General features: G+C 40.4%; 1 protein-coding gene and 1 long non-coding RNA gene across 2 annotated transcripts; one reads left to right on the top strand and one right to left on the bottom strand.

Moving 5' to 3' along the window:
- Nucleotides 1-1636: 1636 nt before the first annotated feature.
- On the bottom strand, nt 1637-12325 carry ATP6V1G3 (ATPase H+ transporting V1 subunit G3). The gene is made up of 3 exons (XM_015869543.2): nt 11984-12325; nt 5383-5483; nt 1637-2238 (listed from the first exon to the last, which is right to left on the bottom strand). The coding sequence occupies exons 1-3, from the start codon at nt 12063-12065 to the stop codon at nt 2065-2067; spliced, it is 357 nt and encodes a 118-aa protein (XP_015725029.2). The 5' UTR covers nt 12066-12325; the 3' UTR covers nt 1637-2064.
- Nucleotides 10678-19994, top strand: LOC107317188 (uncharacterized). The gene is made up of 4 exons (XR_001556769.3): nt 10678-10796; nt 15615-15715; nt 16996-17139; nt 19567-19994. It is a non-coding gene; the product is annotated as an uncharacterized LOC107317188 (long non-coding RNA).
- The last annotated feature ends 1077 nt before the right edge of the window (nt 19995-21071 follow it).

Below are 21071 nucleotides of genomic sequence, written 5' to 3'. Positions count from 1 at the left end.
TGTCTTTTAGAGAAGATGTTATGTGGCCATTAGCTCCAGAAGGGTGCAGAACAGCCCTGAAAGGAGGGCAGGAGCTTCACAAGAGGGGCAGCTGGTGACGGGAGATTTTCACAAGAATGAGTAATTTCAGTATTAGATCACCAAAGAAAAGCAGAAAGTACTGCTACCTAATTATGTTGAGGCTTCCTACTACCACTAATTCCACACCTCAAAGCTTTAGTTTTTCAAATAAGTTCTTTGTTCTACCCTGGTCTCTGCTTTGGCTTAGCCAAATTTGGAATCAGTTTGCCAGTCACTAACTTCTTCCATTTTGGAAAAATCAGGTTATTTGGCAGTAACTGCTAAGGGCGTCAAACCTAAGACATTCATCTTGACACTGAATGTTCCTTCTGTGTGGAGGATAGTTTCTTAGTGTGGAGTTCAGGCTGTGTTTTAGCTTATGCTGTTTCCTTTCAGAATGATCACTTTTCACTATTAATTGAATTTAACAGAATACACATGCTTCACATCTGAGCACCGTGCTGGGACTGCAACTCAGGCTGGAGGTGTGTGCGCTGAGGCCATTTCAGCTGCCCATGCCTATAGGAGGGTGCAGCTCTGACTCAGGCTCCTGGGCTGGGTCTGGGGCTCCTTCATCCCCTTGGTAACTCAAACCCAATTGTTGATTCAAAGCACTCCTGATAAGTAAATGAGCCTTTCGGCTGATGTCAGTAGGGTCGCTGGTCTCTTTCCCATTCCCCTTTATCCTTGTGTTGTCTCCAGAGAACATAATCGAGCATGGAATCTTGTTACAATCAGGTCTGTGAGACGGTGTAGCATCGGGCACAGCCTTGAGGAGTCATATTTGCTGACATTAAGTTGACTACAGTTTTATGGTCATTTTACACATGACAGCATGTCAGCTGTGTAAACCTCCCTGGAACAAGAGATTGCCTACGACTAGCTGCCATGAAATTGAAGTGATTTGTCTGTGTCTGCGTGGAGTGAAAATCATGGCAGTTGTTTGCTAGTCTTTGTGATTTCTCAAGCTTGTATTCTAATCCAGTGTTATTTTGTAGTGAAGACAAGGCATTTGTAGGGTTCACAATGCAGGTGTGTGCCAACTGCCCCAACCCCACCTACCATCAGATTTAATGGACATCAGCTTAAAGCAACCAGACCATACTGTATTTTCCCGACTTCAGAAAAAACATTATTTCAAGGGAAATCTGTGCCGTTGTGGAGAGAAGCATTACTCAGGGTCACTTTAGGTGACAGTAAGTGAGCCCTGACTGACTGGATTTCCATGGACTTCTTGTGGAATAAGGGACTAGTTAGCATAGCAGTCTGAGCTGAAGGATTTCTGTGCTTTCGGTGTAAGTGCAATGATGAGCGTGCTAGAGTGCACCTTGAACATAGGCAAGTTTATAAATGATTGCTGCTGTCATCTTTCAGACTTAAAAAAACTGTTATATAGCTTGTAATGTATTTAAACAGCAGGATGATACTTGGAATGTGGCTTTTTGAACACAGTTTTGCCCAAGATATCTATATTTTCTTTATATTAGGATTAAAAAGAATAGAATTGTTCTGATGTCTTACTTTTAACCAAAAACTGGCAGTTCCTGTATATTCCATAACCCAACTGCTACATGTGTCATAGCCTCAGTAGAAATGCGTTGATTTTATGTTTGTGATATTTGGCTTCACGTGATTTGAAGTACACTAAAGATTGGGATAAACAGATATTATGCAACAACCCATTTAGTACAGAACATTTGATATGAGAGAGACTCCCACTGAAAAGCTGCTTTTGTCAAATAATCATTTCTTCTGTAATTTTTGACTTGCACCCGTTCCAGTGACAGGGGTTTGGCTGCAAGCACAACACAAGCAACAACACTATTCCAACCAAATGCTTGTGAAACCCTGCATGGTTGTCATCACATCGGAACCTTTGTGGAACTGTACTCTTTGGCTTCAGTGTTTTCTCTCTCACATTCAGAAACAATAGAGGAAGAACTATCTGTGGTTATTGAGAAATAAGCTACTTTTTCAAACATCCTTCCCTAGATATAGTTGATCTTAAGCTGCATATTTGAAGTTTGGGTGGATTTCGGGCTTGACATCATATATTATGTTCAAAAGCCTTTTCAATGTGCTCTCCTTGTTCTTCTGGTAGCTGCTGGTGAGGTTTCGGATGGTTTCTGTTGTTTGCTCTTCTATTTGAGCAGAGAGGTTACCTTGGGAGCCCGTTACCTGAAAAAGCAGAAGCCATTTAAGCAGGCATTATGCATGACTATTTATTGTACTTCTCTTTATCATGTAGCATAAACATAATGCAAACACATCACACTGTTTTCTAACAGTAAGGGTATGATCTAGGTTGAACTGTACACATGAAAACAGGATTGAAGGCAACTCTTTCATATGCTCATTAGCAATGGGAATCTCCCATGTAATGCAAATTTCCCAGCTCCCTATGGAAACAATGCTGTACGTGTTTTGTCTTCTAACCATTCATTTTATTCTTTTCTGTTTTAATGACTAGTCAACTAAGTTTTAGCACTATTGTGCTTCACTTGGCCTTGCTCAGAATGAATGTGAGCGCAGCTAAGGAGCAAAACATGGGAAAGCCTTCCTGAAACTGCGTTGTTAGAGTTGCAGAGCGTTTGAAATGTCTTCAGCAGCTACTGATGTATAACCCTCAACAGGCCTCAGACAAGGTCTTTTAATGTTACATTTTCTTATCTGGCAAAGTACCAGACAGCTTCTGGCACAGTCAATATCAGGACATTCACTTAGAATTTAATTGACTCTACACTCACTGAACATTTTAGCAAGGTTATGTTATAAACAGATGCACACGTTCCAAATCTGTGGCTTTGTTCCTCCTCCCCCACTGCTCCAACATCCCTTGCATTCTTCCCTTATGGAAAAGTCCTTCAGATACCGAGAGAGAATTTTGTTTTCGGTGAGAGAATTCCACGGGGAAGAGCGGAAGACATTTCTGCACACAGAGTAAGAAAGCACTAAATAACATATTCCCCTTGTTCCTGCCACAGTTCTCAGTGGTGGACTAGCAGCTGGACTAACCTGTGATGGTAGTAGGAGTACCTAGAGGATGACCTCAAATGGGACGGGTCATTAGCTTTATTTTCCATGTGATTTCTGCCCAACTCAGTACTTTAAAGAAGGAGAGGCAGCTGAACTATGATCTCCCTTGCACAAATCACATTTGCAATTATCTGTACCTGGCAACGTAGTAAGAAGTTTGTCTGCAATCCAGATGTAAAACATTTTCTGATTTGGAAGAAATACAGGATGTAGACACAATAGTAAACACTGGGAAAAGAGAATCATTTTCTGTAGTAACTATTTTTAGTTGGTATTTTATTTTAGCTTTTAGACAAGTTGTAAGGGCCTCATGTGGGAAAGATCGTACAGCTTAAACCAGATTTATGAAGCTGATTTTTTCCACTGGGGAAAATAACTTTCTAGAGATCCCAGATGGTTGCGTGTTATCCAGCTACTAAATATTTTTGCAAAACCTTGAGGAGAGGATTATAATAATGAGAACTTCTTTAAACCAGGAACCTGCTCGCCTTGTTTGTGCTAATACTGATCTGGGATGGTTGATTCTTAATCTTATTTTTGATCTTTTATTTCCACTCCATTTGTGAATTCTTTTTCTTGTCTGGATTCAGGCACTGTTCTGTTTTGCTTTGGATTTTTTTTCTGACCTTGACAGTTTGTCCATCATTTTGACCATACTGTTTTTATGTTAGCGGCATTCCAAAGTTGCCAAAGCATTACCCTGTCTTTGAAAACACAGGTTTGGAGTCAGCATTCACATTGCCAGAGTTCGGTGACCTCAGACCCCATGTGCAACAACAGGAGCAATATCAAAACCAATCTGGGCTCTGGCCTTCAATTTTGTATGTCTCTTTTGAAAAAATATTGTGTTTGAAAACCAAATGTAGCTGTTCATCACTCTAACCTCATATTAATCATTACTTCTTTTTTTTTGGTCATTGTTCTTTCTGAACTGATACAGAACATCTCACGTAACAAAAAAATTACCCCAGTAAGGATACAGCAACACACAGTAAGATGAGAAACAACATTAAATGAGACCGACCAAAAATGATGCTAGTGTCTGAATACATGAGGCAGCAAACTGAGCTGGGTGTCAGACCTTGGGTTACCTTGAACTCCTCACTGCCTTCCAAGTGCATGTTAAAAATGATGACTTTGTTCTGGGATAATTAAAGGTTCAGCATAATGTGGCCAGGGAACTTCAAGTAGAACTGCAGCAATCTTGTACAGCATGCTGCCGTTTGAGGAGCAATATGTGCTCTGGCCTGCCTGTGTAACATGCTCAGATATCAAACAATGGCCTTTGCTTGCAGCTTGAGTTTTGTTTACGATGAAAATATTGAGTGTACCAGAACAAAGGGTTTTTCTCCTCTGCTATGTCAGACCTAAGCCAAGAAGTTTGGTTTAGCTGAGAAGCTGAAGACATTTAGATGCATTTTTACACTGTTATGATCAGTAAAAATCTGAAGTTGTTTGTATAGGACAACTCCACCTGGCACTGCCAGAGTGGTACTGTGTCTGCAGTGTGTGTGTTCTAAAACTTACGATCTCTGCTGGGAAATGTATTATGTGAAATGTGGCTGAAATAATATATTTATATGGCAGTTTTTATACGACCTCCTTGGCTTTTTTGTTGTTGCTGTTTTTGAACGCAGTTTATTTTGCTTTGCACAAAACAAAGAGGGAGGAAACAAGAACAAAACCATGAGGAAGGTTGCCAAGCATGAAGAGAATAGTTTGTGAAACTTCATGAAAATGGCAGAGATGACAGCAAGATGCCATAAATATATAATATGAACTCCAATTCAGATATGAAAATATCATCCAGACAGTTGTTATTAGGAAGATGTGAAAAACCCTGAAGCTTGGATGATTTTGGTTCATCAAAGATGCAGTGCTCTATGCAGTTAAAAAGCTCAAGTGGAACAGAAATAGAAAGAGGGATTTTTAACTCTTGGCTATTACTGAAATATTTACCGTATTTCAACCTCCAGTTTCAGAGCAGAAACAAGGTATTTCTGGAAGACTCCTTTAGAGGAACCTGAAAGTACTGTTGCTTAAGGGAGATAACACTTTCTAAAGGGCATATGTGAACCATAATACAGAATCTGGATTATTTTAGTGGTTAAAATCCACAATACCAGGTACAAATGCATTCCAAGCCTGTGAAAAAAGTCCAAATGAAGTATATGCATGTGACAGGTGTGTTTAATCAGCATGGCCAGGTTAGTTTGTATGAGTGTCCACATCCTGCTCTTTGAAACAGTGTGGTTTACTGCAGAAGCCCACACAGGTCTCACTTACGTTCATTTGCTTGTTCCTGAATTCCTTCTCCTTCTGCAGCCGGTAATGATCTATCTCAGCTATAGCTTCTTCTTTGGCCTGCTTCAGTCTCCTTCCCTTTCCTAAAAGAGGGAAGAAACACAGGTTTACTTCACATAATCCCAAAAGGTGCATCTCCCAACCTAAGAGGTATTTAACCTGGCTAGAAGCTTCGTGGACAAAGTTTAGAGCAAAGTGAACAGCAGTGTCATTTGTGCAGAAATTGGCAGAAGAGCTGAAGGGATTTAGTGGGGCTCTTTCAGAGTGAAAGTGCCCATCTTCTGAGATCAGCTCCCTGCACGAAAGCACGCATCAAAATCAAAAGCTTTTGGTTTGCTAACAGCAGAAGTCCTTTTGCAACTACGCATTTTCTCATAACACAAATGATTTTTTATTTTTTTTTTCATCACAGCTTTGTGTTTAAGTAAATATCTGTCTTCTCTTCATCAGCAATAGTAGCAGCCAGATAACAGATTTTAGTTGTCACTGATTGGAAAAGACGTTATTTTGTAAGATTTTTCTGCATTGATTGGCTGCCAGGATCCCTTCATCCCACACCAACTGGGTTCTGTTCAGAGCTGGCAGATTTCCAAAGTGCTGCAAGATACATCTTAACCATTACCAAACTGAGCTGCAACCTCCTGGCTCTGTCCTCTTCGCCCCCGCCCTTTTTCCTGAACATCTGTTAAATGCAGAGGTGAGTGGTTAAGAGGAAAAGGGGGCTGATGGTATTCTCTACTAATGTGTAGAAAACGTGGAAGTTATTGTCAAGTCTTTATTTTATTTTTTTAAATAGGATGATGAACTTAAAAATGTCATTTTAGGCAGTGAAAACTAGACTTTTCCTCCTGGGAAGGCTTGTGTTCACAGGCTTAATTTTCTCTGAGGTAAATACTAAGGGTATGTAAAATGAAACCCATCTAAGTTATTGCAGGAGCAGGTAAAAGGCGCAGCCTGGGTGCCACAGTTATGTTAGGTCAGGGATGAAAGTAGAAGGATTGATAGGCATGTGATAACTTAAGATTTTGCACAAAGAAAGTACTGAGCATCTCGTGACAATGCCATGGTTACGCATTGCAGTCTGCATGCTTTGCGTGCAGAAACTTAGAACAGTCAGGAGGATCTTGATGGGACTCTGCTATGCTATTTTGTGCAGAAAGTCACTAACTGATAGGGCAGCAATCCTCATGCATTGAAAGTTGATGCCTTATGTTTAAGGCTGCTGGGCTGATGCTGATTCGTTATTTTCAATTTTTTATTTCTTTGGTCTCTTTCTTCTATACAGTTAGAATGTAAGGGGTGGGAGAGAATACTCTCGCTCCACTGGATTAAAAATTCCTTGTTTAGTTACATAAATGAGGATAATGCAAAACTGGACAGCTGAATGTGGTTCCTTAATCTGATGCATGAAATGTTCATTAATTTACTGAAGCCACCTACGTGATATCGCTGAGTAATATCAATACTTTCAGAAAGTTTTTGGTTTGTTTTTCAATCTTCAAATTCAAGTAAGCTGAAAAGAATTTCTTTTTGGAAAGCCTAAAGACCATTCCTGAGCTAAGCTGGGGAGCTGTGTGTCCCAATTTCAGACTTGTTCTTTCCAGGTGGCTCTGTCAGTTTGGTTGCACTTGTGCTGGGCTTCTGAAGCCTCATCAGGTGTGACACATAACAATCTGTTTCACCTGTGCAGGGTGAATGTGAGAAGGCCATTGGTTTTGATACATTTGTGACTGGGTGAAGTTTTTGATCCAGTGGTAAAGTATTTACCCAGCTGGTAGCCCCTTTGGAAGCTGTTATCTGCAGGACAGTGAGCAGGAGCAGAGAGATGCCTGGAACATGTATTTCTTTTTGAAGTTTTGGTTCCTAAACCAATGGGTTTAATGGATGGGCTTGTTGTGGGAAACACAGAGAGGTGAGGTTTTACAGCAAGGAGGAAAATGATGGGGAGCTCCACAACTTTGCTGCCTCGGTTCTTCAGTGGAGTATTCACGTGTGCAGGCTGTTACTCATTTCAGAGTTCTCCTGCCATGAAAGCAATGTAGTTTGTATAGAAAGATAATGATGTATTTTAACTCCCCAAAAGTTTGAATTTGTTTGATAGGAGCTGTTGCCTTCAGCTTCTGTTTCACTGTATGGAGTGTTATTAAGTGACAGACCCATGTAAAAGCCTGGTATTAGTCTGGACAACAAAACTCAGGGCCAGGTGAGAACTGTGTTTGGAAGTTGCTCTTATTCTTGTCTCCAAATTTAGAGCTGTTCAGCTTAATATAGAGGTTTTCCTTTAGAAATGGCACTGGGAGGAGATTCTCTGGAACTGTGATCAGAGGGAGTGACTAAAATGAAGCTCTGCCAATTTCACCAGCTGAAGAATTGGATCTCTATACTAAATTAAATTATTTCAAAAATGGTGGGATTTTAATTTCAAATTCCATCTGGGGGGCCATCTGTACTAAATATGTTGCATATTTGGCCACGAGATAGATAAATGAATCCATTTAAAATGCATACAATAGAAAGAGACCAACTATAGAAATACAGTTTGCCCACCTCTCACAATGCAGCTGATGAACCAAAAAAGTGAATATATACGTGCATGTCAGTTTCTGACACTGGAATAAGCACATTGCATAGCGTGTCACTGTAGGGTGGCAGCCATTGTGGTTTCTTGTTTTTTTTTCCATGATGCCTTTAGGATTGGCACAGCAGGAACCTGCTGCTTCCTATTTAATTAAGTGGAAAAGCTGTGAGTAAATTACTGCTAGCTCAACAACGTTGTGGATGGAATCAGCAACTGCCAACATATGCGATAGTGCATATGCTGCACCTGATTAAGTTAAGCAGAAACTAGAGCTTAACCTGCTGTTTCACTAGAGGCAAACCAAAATTAATTAATCAGTCTGCTATTAACTGCTTGTCTGCTACCTTGGATGTACAATGAGGAATTGCCTTTTCCAAGTCTTACTGAAGTTCTAGATGGGACCCTCTATCATACAGTCGAGTTAATATTAAACCTTACAACCTCGTGGGTGGCAGAGCACAGCAATTCAGCCAAAATCATGCAGACAGAGGGCTAGAAACAGAGGAGGGAGATGGGCAAGCCAGCCTGACTCTCAAAGATTGACCCTAGGATTGACAAAGTGAGGTGCAGTAAGCTCCAGGTTTGACGAGCCCTTTGCTCCAAGGGGCACACAGTGAGGGCCTGGTTTGCTGTTGCCTGTCTTTCCTTCTTTCCCATCCTTCAGGACAGGGAGTAGCAGTGGAGCAGAGCTGTCCTGGCTCCATTTCCCTGGGTATGGTGGCTGAGGGAAAGGAGGGGGAGACAACAGACTTCTCGGCTTCATATTAAATCAGGCTAATCTTAACCAACTTCCTGTAGCAAGTCAGCCCTGTATTTAATGTTCTCTTACATAATCTGTGGGAAAGAACTAGCAGCATGAGGACAGGTTATATCCTTCTTCATAGGTATTACCACAAGGTTAATGAAATACCTGGTTAGATCCAGAGCAACCAGAGTGATTTATTTACTTACTCAAAGATCTTACAAGAGAAAGGCAGCAGAAATCAAATCTTTCTGCAAATGTTATGTTCTGAGTTGCTTAAACACTGTTATCTTGCTTCCCCAGAACTGACTTGCTGAAATCATCTTTCTGTTTTCAAACAGATCGTCTGGGCTTCTAGCTAAATTTCTGCACAGAAATGTCACATGAAAAAGCTGCCAAAAACAAACGGCATTTTCTTTAAATAGGGCTGTTTCTGTTGTTTTGTGCCTTGCTTTTTGTCTGCTAAATGGAATTTAGGAATGCTCATTTTTAAAGACTATTTTGCACTTTTAATAAAATACAGTAAAACCAGCTGATCAGTGTATAAATAGCTTTTTGCTAGACAAAATAGGTTGTGGGTGTTATCCAAGCGAGCATGATGGATGTAATTGATATCACTCTTTTAAAATGTCTTATTTCTGTAAATATTTATTGGTATTTTTAACATGATTGCTTGAAAACTTTCATACAGACTTTCATTGTATTGGAAACTAGAAATTCAAGCCAAGGTATACAAATCTATAGGAATCCAAGTTTTGCTAATTCCAGTGTATGTGACACATTAGTTTCTCTCTTCTTTTACCCAAAAGGGTTTTCAGCAGTTGACATTTTGGTTCTGACAGTGATAAGTTACCTCAGGGATACGAGTTATGCTTATGGAAAAAAACAATAGACAAGCAGTGCGGTGTTCAAAAGGATAGAGAGCAGCAAGCTCTCTTGTTCACATTTAATGGATTTGATGGTTTCAGCCTTGTGTATGTGTATCTACCAACTGTTAATAAATTGCCAGGTATAAATGACATCAGTTGATGATATGGCAGAGGATGTGATATGGAAGGTGAGATAAAGGGTACTGAGCAAGAAGAGCTGCAGTGCTACACTGTTGCTTTGCTTCATGAATATAGTTGTATTTATTTGCAAGCTTTGGTAGTACAAATGGATTTTACGTTACAATCAGCTGCACAGATTTCAGTAACAGCCAGGCCCGTTACCTGTTTCTGTATGATTCTGTGTGTGTCCATGCTGCATTTTGATCTGATTATGTGAGTTTCAGCAGTAAACGTTGACAGTTTTGCTCAAGTGTACTTTTGGTAATTGCATTTCCTTGAAAATGGCTTTTCCTTGTTGTGACCCTCGAGCCAACTGGCCTTTCCTTCTTCTCACGTTACAGCATAAATAGGATAATCTGGTTTACTCAACCAGCGTTGTTGTGCAAGGACTGTTTACAGTGACTGCAAAGTCATATTTAGGGTTCAACAGGGGCAGGGTTCAGCACTCTCACCCAGAGCCTCGAGCTGCCCGGCCCAGAGCAGCAGCTGCTGATCCCAGCCAGTCTGAGGTGGGCCAGGGCTGGTGCTTCTGAGGTGAGGAAGAACACCCTCACCTTGCTTCTCCGAATGGTGCATGCAGGTTAACTGGTTACACTTAAATATATTCTGTTTGATGTTCCCTGTATTTTAGCCTCACTCGGAGGCAAACTTTGCAGTCCTTAATGTTGATTCAACTGCTGAATCACTCTCGGAACGAGACTGCTGAAATAATTCTGGTTTGGCACAGCAGGATTTGGCAGTAGGAGAACCCCTTTAGTCCCTGACTCATGTTATTTAAGCCTTCCCTGGTTTAGTTAGACAGGTAAAAGCAGCAGAGTGACACTGCCATGAAAGCCTGAAGTGAAGAACAATGTGGAGAATTTGTGCCAGCGCAGTGAGAGCAGTCTGATGTGTGAGAGTGGAGATGAGTAATAGAGAGGGAAGTCATACTGATGAAATATTTGTTTTCTGTTTTTACTGATAACAATATTTTACAGCTTGTTTACTGTAGCTGCTGAATAACTCTTCCCCCAGCACTGCAGCACTGGTAAGCATGGGCAGGGGTTGAACTCAAGTGTCAGAGGGGTCTGAAAGGAAACTTACGTGGAAGTAGCTCCATGCTTATCATGAGTGCTGTGCATGGGGCTGGAGTGCTGACAGAGTAGTGCACTTGTAGGCAGAGTGGAGTAAATACAGCTTGGCACTACATGATTTTAAGGGCCCCTTCCAACCCAAAGCATTCTATGATCTTCACTCATTTTACCTTAGTGCTGGGGAATGGCATTAAGCTTCCCTCTTCTGAATCAAGATTGTTCCATGAAACAGTATTTGTCTGTCATGGCTAATGCAATTTAGTGACTCATGTAGCTGAACCTGTGTTCAGGAAACTGGTCACAGTATTTAGAGTTAAAATCAATAACAGATTAATACAGAAAATGATGGAACTATGGAGTGGTATTCTTATTTGAATAATTATTTCTTGAATTACTAAAAGTTTCACCTTTTTTTTTTTTTTATTTATGAGATATTGCTTATATTTGATTAGAATATAATGGTTTGAATTGAATTCGTTCATGGACACCTATGCATACCCATTCAAGATATGCTTATTTTAAACCGAAGGTTTGATCACTTTCTGGTAGCATATTGCTCGCAAATAAGACTTTATAGAAACAGTCACAGTTCTTGTTATTGTACTGGGACTTTGATTATTATCGTTTCTCTATCATCTCAATTTATTGTCAGATTTTGCTTTTGATGCCCAGTTGAGATTAAAAGGCAAGGTACTTGTAAAGAGGAACACTGAAAATGTATATAAAGAGAAATACATGGTCTGGAGGCTCGTTCTCTGGAGCTGGCAGCCTAAGGCATGTAGGCTTCTAGTTTAAATACCTAAAGAAGGCTGTAATGACGTTATTGGCATAGAGAAAAAACAAGAATAAATCTAGCTGACAGGATGAATATAACAAAGAAAACCTTGTTTAATGTCAAGAGGCATGTGCACACACACACACACAAGTGCACGTGTGCACAGAATTTAAGCAAAGTATGCATGTGGTTAAATACCTGCTGCAGTCAAGGCATGGCACTAATGCAGGTGAAAGGGAAGTGGCGTATAGGAAAGAATAGGAGCACATCTGCGATAGGTACAGATGGAATAACATTTTTCCTTGGGCCCCTGTATTTCTGAAAAGCTTACAGTAGAAAAAGAATAAAACCAGGCTACATGCTTACTCTTTTTGGCTTCCTCCAGCTTGTCCTTGGCACGTTTTTCTGCCTGCAAAAGCTGCTGGATTCCTTGGGACTGGCTGGTCATACTGGTGGCTGATGCTGATGTACTTCTACAGGGCTCAAGGCTCAGAGGGAGCTTTATACAGCTGCCAGGCCTTTCCCTGTGCTTTTCCGTCTGTCAGTTATTACAACAACCTTCCAGATTAAACCAAACCAGCCTGCTCTGTCTGGATTACCTCTGCTGAAAAAGGCTGTTGGTGTAATTGGAGAAACAGCAACTAGATTTACAAGGCCCTTCCTCCTCCTTAGGGTCACCAAAGTGTCTGGTTCTCTCTCTGGGAAAATGAAAGCACTCCAAATGGCTACTGATTGTATTGGTGTTGTTTGGTTTTTTTTAGTCTTCTGTTGCTGAAGTGGAATATAGTTAACCCTGTGAGAGGAACTGGGGGGAAAAATAATTTTTGCTCCTGAAATTAGCTTTCAATAAAGCTTCCCATGAATGTCAAGAATCAGACTTGGGCAGCCCATAAATAGTTGTGGTTGAATTGGTTGTAGGCTTTTGTTTCACGTTGCTTCTTGAAGGTACTCTCTCTCTTTTTTTTTTTCTTTTTTCTTAAAGCAAAACATTCATAGGAAATGAACTCATCAAGGGCTGTGGGTTAAATAGGCATGTGCTGGGCAGGTGTGCTTCCCCACGGGACCTGAGTGCTGTGCTGGGTGGCTGTGGGAGGGGGCTCAGTGATGCACGGTCTGGGAAGGTGCAGCTGCTGGTCCATGTCTCTCCCTTTTAAGCTCTGCTAACACACAGAGCAATCAAGTGGGTGGGAGCCTGGCTGTAGTGCATGTCTGTTCCATGTGGTGGGAAGGTGACTTGTGTGCTGCTGCACGAATGAGCAGCAGAATCATATTTTGAATAAGGGTTCAAAATACATTAAAACAGAATAAAATCTTGCTGTTAAAGGCGCTTCAGGCATTACACAGGAGAGGAACACGTCAAGATTTGTAACAGAAATCTGTGACTACCTTCTTGCTTGCTGCATGCTAGTAAGCAACCTGGCCTTTCTGAGGAAATGCTTATTGTTTTGAAGGCTTTTTGACTGTGGGAAAATGGAGGGAGAAGCCTCTTGCCCTATTACTGCCTTCAGCCGCAATCTGAATGACAGCAGCATTGAGAAAAGGAAGTGTTTTGCTTTGTGATTTGTGACCCAGGCTCACTCCTGGGAAGCTGCCTGCTCCTTACGGTGTGTTGCCAACCTTCAGCCAGAAACCATGCGAGAAGTCTGCCCAGCTCTAGCGCTGACATCAGAGATCAGCCCTCAGTGCAAGGAAACAGACTTGGAGCTATTATTAGTAGGCTTTAATATGTATCTTTCAAGCTTATTTTATTCAGAAAAACAATAAAGGAAGTGGTAATCAGTTGTACTGAAAATGTGCAAGCTGCAGTGCTGGGAAGCCTGTTGTGCTGTTGGAGCTCAGCTCCAAGTAATCTGACCAGCAAAGAAAAGCAGAAGTGGAAAATGAAAGTATTAGGAAAAAAACATGGTTAACTTGGGACAGGAAACTTGGGCGCAGAACTTGAAAGTAATACTTAATTAAGTGGGAAGCAGAGATATTGTCAGGCCTTTCTCAGACATCAGAAGTATATTCAAGGCTATGGGTCTTGTCAAGCAAATCTCTGGGCTACAAGAAAAGAAACAAAGCTGCTACCAAACTAGGCTGTTTCAGAGCTTCTGGGTGTAACTAAAAGAACCAGGAATGAGCTACTTCTGTTTCTCTGAGCAGTTCTCAACGCTGTAATTATGTTATGGGGACCTCAGTAATGGTCTGCATACTGGTATTAAAAATCTGTTGATTTTAGTATTTCACAGAAAACAGTTAAATATGATGAATTTTTATAGAAAAAAAATTCCTCCTTTGAAATGATTACCAGTTCTTCCATCATTTAAAAATGCATTCGTTTCTAAAGCAGACCATTTGGGCTGCAAATGTCACATTCACATATTTCAATGCTCGTTCTAAATAAAAAAAATCTCAGTTTGTAATTTGCCCTATAGTTAGTTTTGTATGGGTGCTCTTGGTATGTGGATGGGGACAGCAATCCATCCTGAGATCCCTTCTGACAGGTCAGGTACTGGGACGTCTCCCTGGGGGGGAAGTTTTGACTGATGCTCATACACAGTTTGTTAGGCTCCACACATACTGCCACCTAGAACTCATTTTGAAGCTTGTCTGATGATGATGGTGATGATGTCAGACTATTTTGGCATGGCACCTTATGCATATGCCACTTCATGGGTAATTCATTAAAATAAAGTAGGGGTAAGCCACTGACTGACCAGACTCCTACTTCATCACCTGGGCAAATGAGTAACTTTTCTGTGCTGTAGTCACTGGCCTCTTTTTTGTTCTTTTTTTTTTTTTTTCCCCCAAGTCAGGTCCAGACTCATTTAATTAGAGAAGAGAAGCTGATGTGATGACTGATGATGTAGGCAAAGGTGAAGGAGCAAAGGCAGAGAAGTTTCTTTCAAAGATGTTTCCATTTCCCTCATCAGCATCTCATCCAGCTCTCTCACTACCCAGAGTTTTGTGAGCCTTCTCTGATTGTTCTCACCAACATTAAGGAAGATTGGCACAGTTCTGGTATTCTTACTTCCCCGAAGCAAAACTGTGGCTCTATGAAGTGATGAGTCTCATGTGGGATAAGAGACCCTGCAGACACCTCCCTGCTCAGCTGCAGCTTGCCCAGCAGAGTCAGCTGTTTCTGCTCCAGATGGAGGCTGTGCAGCTGCTGTTTTCTGTCTGCAGCGGGAAGGTTGGTGGCAAGGGGTAAATTCACCCCAGGTAATTCAGATTATTTTACTTGGAAAAAGGTCTGCTTGCTGTGACTCAGATTGATCCTTACCTTGCGCAAATATAACAGCTTCTCAGTGCATCTCCCACCAAGCAGTGCTTGCAGCAGCCTTTTATTGTGGTTTACATGTGCGCAGACTGTTCTCAATGTAGGACAGCAGCAGGCAGAGTTTCCGCTGAAACGTGTTCAAGCTGAAGTTCTCCCATGCATTGTCTGTGTGGTTGCATTTCCTTAAGCACGCACGTTTTTGTAACTTCATTTTTTACTTATGAAAAGTATTGTTTCTAAATGGTGCTGGTATGAGTACTAAATAGCACGCTTTGTTCAGGCTGTGGTTTCAAAGCAGTGACTGATTCAATGTTAAAGCATTCAAATAAGTGTGTTAGGCAGGACAGGTGGCACAGAGGCGTTTTGGGTATCAGCATGTGCACCTTTTGTTTCTTTGCTCTAGAAAGGTCTAAGTAAGGAAAAGAAAGCACAGTGCACACCTGTGTAACTTGCACCATACTGAGGACTGCTTCTCTAATGAAAATGAAAGATCTTCAAGTGGAGAGTAAGAGCTATCATGTTGAGGAAGAACAGAAAGTGCACTGTTCTGCTCCTTCTGTCGGCATTAGCACCAAAAGGACCTTGTGCATAACTTAAACTGTGTGCAACAACTATCACATGCCTCTCAAAATCATGTCCTTTTCTCTCGTAGTTGAACAGCTGTATTTAAAAAGATAGTTTTGAACTTTGTATGGAACTTGTAATTATGTCTGCAGTTTGGGCTTCTCTCTACAGCAGTTCCTAGCAGTGATGCTCTCACTCTGTTGACTTCAGTGCAGTAGACATCAGCAGCTTGAATTTCCCCTTGAAGCCTGAACAAGTATGGGAGAAAATAGGTAAGCAAAGATGCACAAATATTAGTGTAGTATGTATTTTTAAATTAATCATATGATAACTCAGGCATAGTATGTTATTTAAAAAAAAAAAAAAAAAAAAAGAAGAAAAGCTTAAAAAAAAAAAAAAGGCAACTCTATTCACCAGCACTTTGAGATAAATTTATAACATCATAATTGGTGTGACTGCGGTTATCACCTTTTTTCAGTGTATGATGTGTTCACAGCATCCAGCCACTAAGCCCCAGCCAGATTACTCCTCCAGAGTTGAATGAGGGAGAAAACAGGAGTAAAAGCAAGAAAACCTGTGGGTCTAAATATAGCTTAAGAAGTGAAATAAATGGAAAACCATCCAACCAACCAAAAAGTAAAACCCAAATATTGCAAAGACAAGTCAGCCACCACTTATGGGAATAAGCGGAGTGATGTCAAGCCAGCCCCTGCACAATGGCTGCTTTGGAAACAGTGTTTACCCAGTTCTTTCACTATTCCTTGTGGTTTGAGGCCTAAGGTATCCCTTGACTTATTCTAGGTCAGCTGTCCCTGCTGCATTGTCTCATTTCTTGCCCACATCAGCCTGTTCCTTGTTGGGGCAGAGTGAGAAGCAGATAAAGTTCTGACAGTGTGTTATCACTGGGTGTGATATCAACACTGTTTTGGTCACAGATCCCAAAAGCAGCAGCAACCTGCAGGCTCTTTGAAAAAGATTAACTCCATCCCAGCCAGACCCAGCTTGCAGTTTCATTTCAGGTGTTTCCTTCCCCTTCCCTCCTTCCCTCCATCTTTTCCCAGTGCAACTATTTACTATTTTTTTTTTCCCTCCTCTCTGGCACACAGAGCACGCCTCTTCTCTTACCACTTCCCCTTGATGACTTTTTAGCAATGCTGCCTTTTCAAAGAGAAGTTTGCAGCTCCACCAGTACATCTGTGCAGGCAGGCTGGGAGGAGAGGGGAAGTGGGGAGTCACTTAAATGTATTTTTGAACTGTGTAGGCTAACCAAAAACTCACATCCATGTTGCAGCTCAACATTCACTTGAAGAAAGAAATGTAACATATCAGAACTCACTGCTATCTACAGTTACATTTACTGAACTGAAAAAAGACACCACAAAGAAAGTAATTCAGCTTTGCTTGCATCCTGGAGAAGCTGAACCTGTAATCTTCTGTACTATACTTATGTGCTGCTTCTTCATATATAGATCAAAGGACACTTAACCAATTTGCTGACCCTCAACAAGAACTTTAATTTTGTACTCAGTCATCTCATTGTGTTTCATTTCAGCTTTGGGCAACACCAGCTTAAACTGAAAATGAATAAAGGGAATAAGAAGAATTTCCTTTCTTCTAGTGAAAATATTAATACTACAGTAGGAAGACAGAAGGCTTTTTTTTTTAGTCAACATAAAGCAAGTGAACGTTTGGAAAGGTAAGGCACAATATCTGGGGTGTAAAAATGCTGAATAGTGGCAATCTGTCATTAAGACCAGAGTAGACATTGCCTAGTTCTTACAGCATTTCCTGATGCTTTTCCTGATGCTTTCATGAGGACGGGATTTTTCTCATTTTATTTAAGACCTGCTTGTGAATGAGTGTTCCTGACAGGAAAAATGTATGTATACTTATGTACTAGTGTACTTATGTGTTGGCATGCACATGATTGGATATTTCAATTTAAAATCTCTAATATTTCTTCACCATTCCATACCTTCTAGGGTTTTTAGTTTAAAAAGGAAAGAAAAAAAAAAAGGAATGTACACCTTCTTCATTAAAGAAATAAGAACACTCACTTAAGCCTGTTTATCATCACATCACGTTCTGGTATTTCTGTTCAACAAATCTTGCTCCTCATGTGGCTGTGAGAGCAGGTCTTGCGTGTCAGTCACTCCCTCAGCTCAGAGGAGGGAGGGCTATTCTTATCAAAAACTGATGCAGTAAATGGGTCTTTTATTCAGTTCCTTGGCTGCTTACAGGAGTTTGAGTTCTGCTTTGCAGAGAGTAATTCTGCTGGTGAGGATGTTTGTTTGTTTTATGTATAGCGTTTGTCCTCTTTCCAGGCTTGGAGAAAAGGTCAAAATTCACCATTAGTTTTGCTTTTCTTTCCAAATGCTTCACTTCTGAGACTAATTTCAGAGCACAGTTACAATGTGTTGAACAAATCCTGACTCTCACTGTCGGATGTCTTCTAAAGATGAATAATTTAATAGGAAAGTACAGAAAGTTCTAATAATAGTAATAATAATAATAATAATAATAAATTAGCATCACAAAGGTCTGTGCACAATGTTGTCCTTCACGTGGGATAATGAGCATCCAGAGATTGGTTGAAGATAATGAGCATTGTTGTGCCTGAGACATTAATTTCTGGTACAAATTATACAAATTATACTTTTAATGGTGGCTCTTGGAGCAGGGGCTGCTTGTGGAAGAGCCACAAAGAGAGTACGTTTTTGTCAGGGCCCCTGTGAGGGGAAGCAGGCTCTGTATTTCTGTAGTTATTGCTGAGACGTTTAATGGGTCTGACTTGGCCTGGAAGGTGCAAGGAACAAGGAAGAAGAAATTATTGTGTTTCAGGAGGATTTTGGGAGCTGCTGGAGCAAGTGTTTATGGGCCCTGCAGAGAACTGGGCAATTGGTGGTAACGCGCACCTCTTCAGAGAGGGATGTTCTGACCACCAGTGTGTGGTGGTTCAGTCATCACAAGGGTAAGGTGAACTGCATATTATTTTTGCTGAAGAACAAGTTAGAATCAGGCCATTATGAAAGCAGAAAACTATTTTCTTGATCTCTACCTGAGAATATTGGGAATATTTGCATTGCTCTTATTTTTGGTACTGTGGAGAACAGCAGAAGCAGCACGAATTAAACCTGTTCTCACAGAGCATTGCACAGGCTCTAATAGAAGTCTCTCAAAAGAAAATGTGTTGCTTTGAAAAACCTCAAAAGATGCATTAAAAAAAAAAAAAAAGCAGCAGATTCATGCTTATTATAAGATAACCCTTGATAAAAGGCTACACAATATTGGCTCTCAAAACCCTCTTGAAATGGAATTAAATCCATTGAAATTCTTCAGTAAAGGCCTAACGTGGAATAGCTTTTATTCCATCTGGACCTTTTCCTTCCAAGCCATCTGAGCTCCTCCTCTTAATAGCAGAGGTGATTGTAGATCTGTATCATAGAATTGAAAATATTACAGCAGTTCATCTGTCCTATTCAGTTCTCTTCCTTTCATAGGTTGGGATGAGCACCTTAAGCCAAAGTACTGAAACTCTCTGAAATTATTTTCTTTTACCTCTTTCTGCCCTATCCTTGCCTACAGAACAAAGATGATGCTGGCTTTACGAACTAACCTGTGGTAGTACAGAGAGCAGCAGGTGCATTTTGTGGGTAACAGTGGTTCCCTGCTCAGCACTGGCTGTCTGGTACATTCTTTGGATAGGCTACTGCAGCCATCTCTCATCCAACCATGTTTTTATGAATCCCCCAGTGGAAGAGGAGAGAGAGAACTGGTGGTGAAGGGACAAAGCTTTATTCTTGTGAGCTGCAGTGATTAGAGGGGAGAAAAGGAAAGCACTCACTTCTGTACACCAAATAACCGTATTATGTTACAATGTCGTGCTCTTTGGATGTTGTGCCTACTGACTCTAACAGCAACAGGTTGATATATTTTTCCAAATGCACATATTCTGCCATATATACTTAAAAATAAAAAGGTATATGCTTTATTATGCTTTGAGTGTTGCAGGTAGAATGCTACATTTTTTTCTTGTAATAGTGCAACACAAATTACTTACTGTTATTTTAATAGCTTTGATATTGGTCTTTTATTCTGACCCTCTCTCGTTTGTTTTTTGCAGTTCTGCAGTTTGTGAAATGCTCGTTATTACGGCACTGATGATACTGAAGAAATAAGAAAGCTCTGCAGTGTAAAAAGAGGTGTCAATAGGTATGTGAATTACAGGGTGGGAAGAGAGCTGACGGTAAGAGGTTCAGAAACCTGATGCTTTACAGTAACTCTGACTTCCTCTATACAAATTTTAGCTGTTTTGAAGTGCTCAGATTAAAAAAAAAAAAAAAAAAGGATGAACTTCCCCCTCTCCAAACAGTGTCTGATTGACTTGTAACCAACAAACCAAAGGCTTATGTGAAAGTAAAGATGTCTATGGCTAGGTATGTCATGTTGGTTTTGATCTCACAAATCATAACATCTCAACAGGTTCTTTGACAGAGGAATGTGTTTATTGTAGAAAACTAAGTTGAAAAATAAATTGACAATGGAAACTTTCACAGTTCTCTGCTGGAACATAATTTTAAGTGTATCCTATCAGCATTTGAGGGTGGAAGATGATTCAATTTCTTGCCTATGTGCAGTTTGGTCAAGCTCTCAAGTAACACTGTGGGAAAGATGGAGAGGCCTGAGAAGGCCGTATTTCCACCTATGAAATCACAAACAGTTAAATATTTTCAGGTTTATGCTTTTCAGTAGTTTTACTAAATCATAGTTTCTGTCATGGAAACCTTAAAGTGGCAGGCCTTGACAGAAGAGCAAAGAAAAGTCTTGGCTATTGGGAAGCAGTTAGAAGATGTGTTTGCTTTTACTGCAGTGATAACTCAAATTGCTAGTGCTCAGTTATAGAAGAAGGTGAGTGGCAGTAGGCTCTGAACTTTAGGAAATTCTCACACAAGAAAGAATATTTCTAAACAGAAATATTTGAAATTCTTGAAGAACTGAATGACTTGGAGGGGAAAGGCAGAGTCACTCTGGAGCATCACAAACTAAAACCTTTGCCATAAAACCAGCAAGAACTTGTAACAGCTTCAGCATGGATTGAGCTTGGGAATTGATGCTGCGTTTGAAGGTTTCGTTTTAAAAATGAATCTGATTTTTAATAAATGAAGAATTTTCCTTTCCAATTGTTAAAGGAGATAAAAAGAAATTATATCTGGTAGATAGATGGTAATCTTTCGTAACTTCTTACCATTCTTATGATTTTGAAACGGGTCAGTAGACTACAATATAGAATGTTATTGTGCACAGGCTGAATGATAGTGTTGTGCTTACAGTTGTGGAAAGAGATTGCTCTGAAATATACAAAAATACAGTGTGATTTTGTTGTTGTTGTTGTTGGTTTCTTCCAGTTCCTACTGACCACTATGGGTCAGGGAAGAATCCACAATGAAATACTGATTGATGTGTAAAAATAGTTGTGTGTGCGTATGCACACACACTGGTGAAAAGCTTTGGCAGTCCTAACCCTTGCTCTAATAATAATTTAAGGTCTCTCCCCTCTTCCCTATAGCACTCTGGGGCTAGGCTCAGAAATAATGAGAATTATAAAATTTGGGGTTCAGAAGAATTTAT

Source organism: Coturnix japonica, chromosome 11 (assembly GCF_054131305.1).
Source record: "Coturnix japonica strain WE chromosome 11, WE-NBRP24, whole genome shotgun sequence".
Taxonomy (NCBI): Eukaryota; Metazoa; Chordata; class Aves; order Galliformes; family Phasianidae; genus Coturnix; species Coturnix japonica.
This window is presented reverse-complemented; position numbering and strand designations above follow the sequence as displayed.

Coding starts and splice junctions, on each gene's coding strand:
- ATP6V1G3 (XM_015869543.2), bottom strand. CDS start 12,065: ATGACCAGCCAGTCCCAAGGAATCCAGCAGCTTTTGCAGGCAGAAAAA. Junction 5,484..11,983: donor GCTGGAGGAAGCCAAAAAGA/GTAAGCATGTAG, acceptor TCCCTCTTTTAG/GAAAGGGAAGGAGACTGAAG. Junction 2,239..5,382: donor TCAGGAACAAGCAAATGAAC/GTAAGTGAGACC, acceptor CTGCTTTTTCAG/GTAACGGGCTCCCAAGGTAA.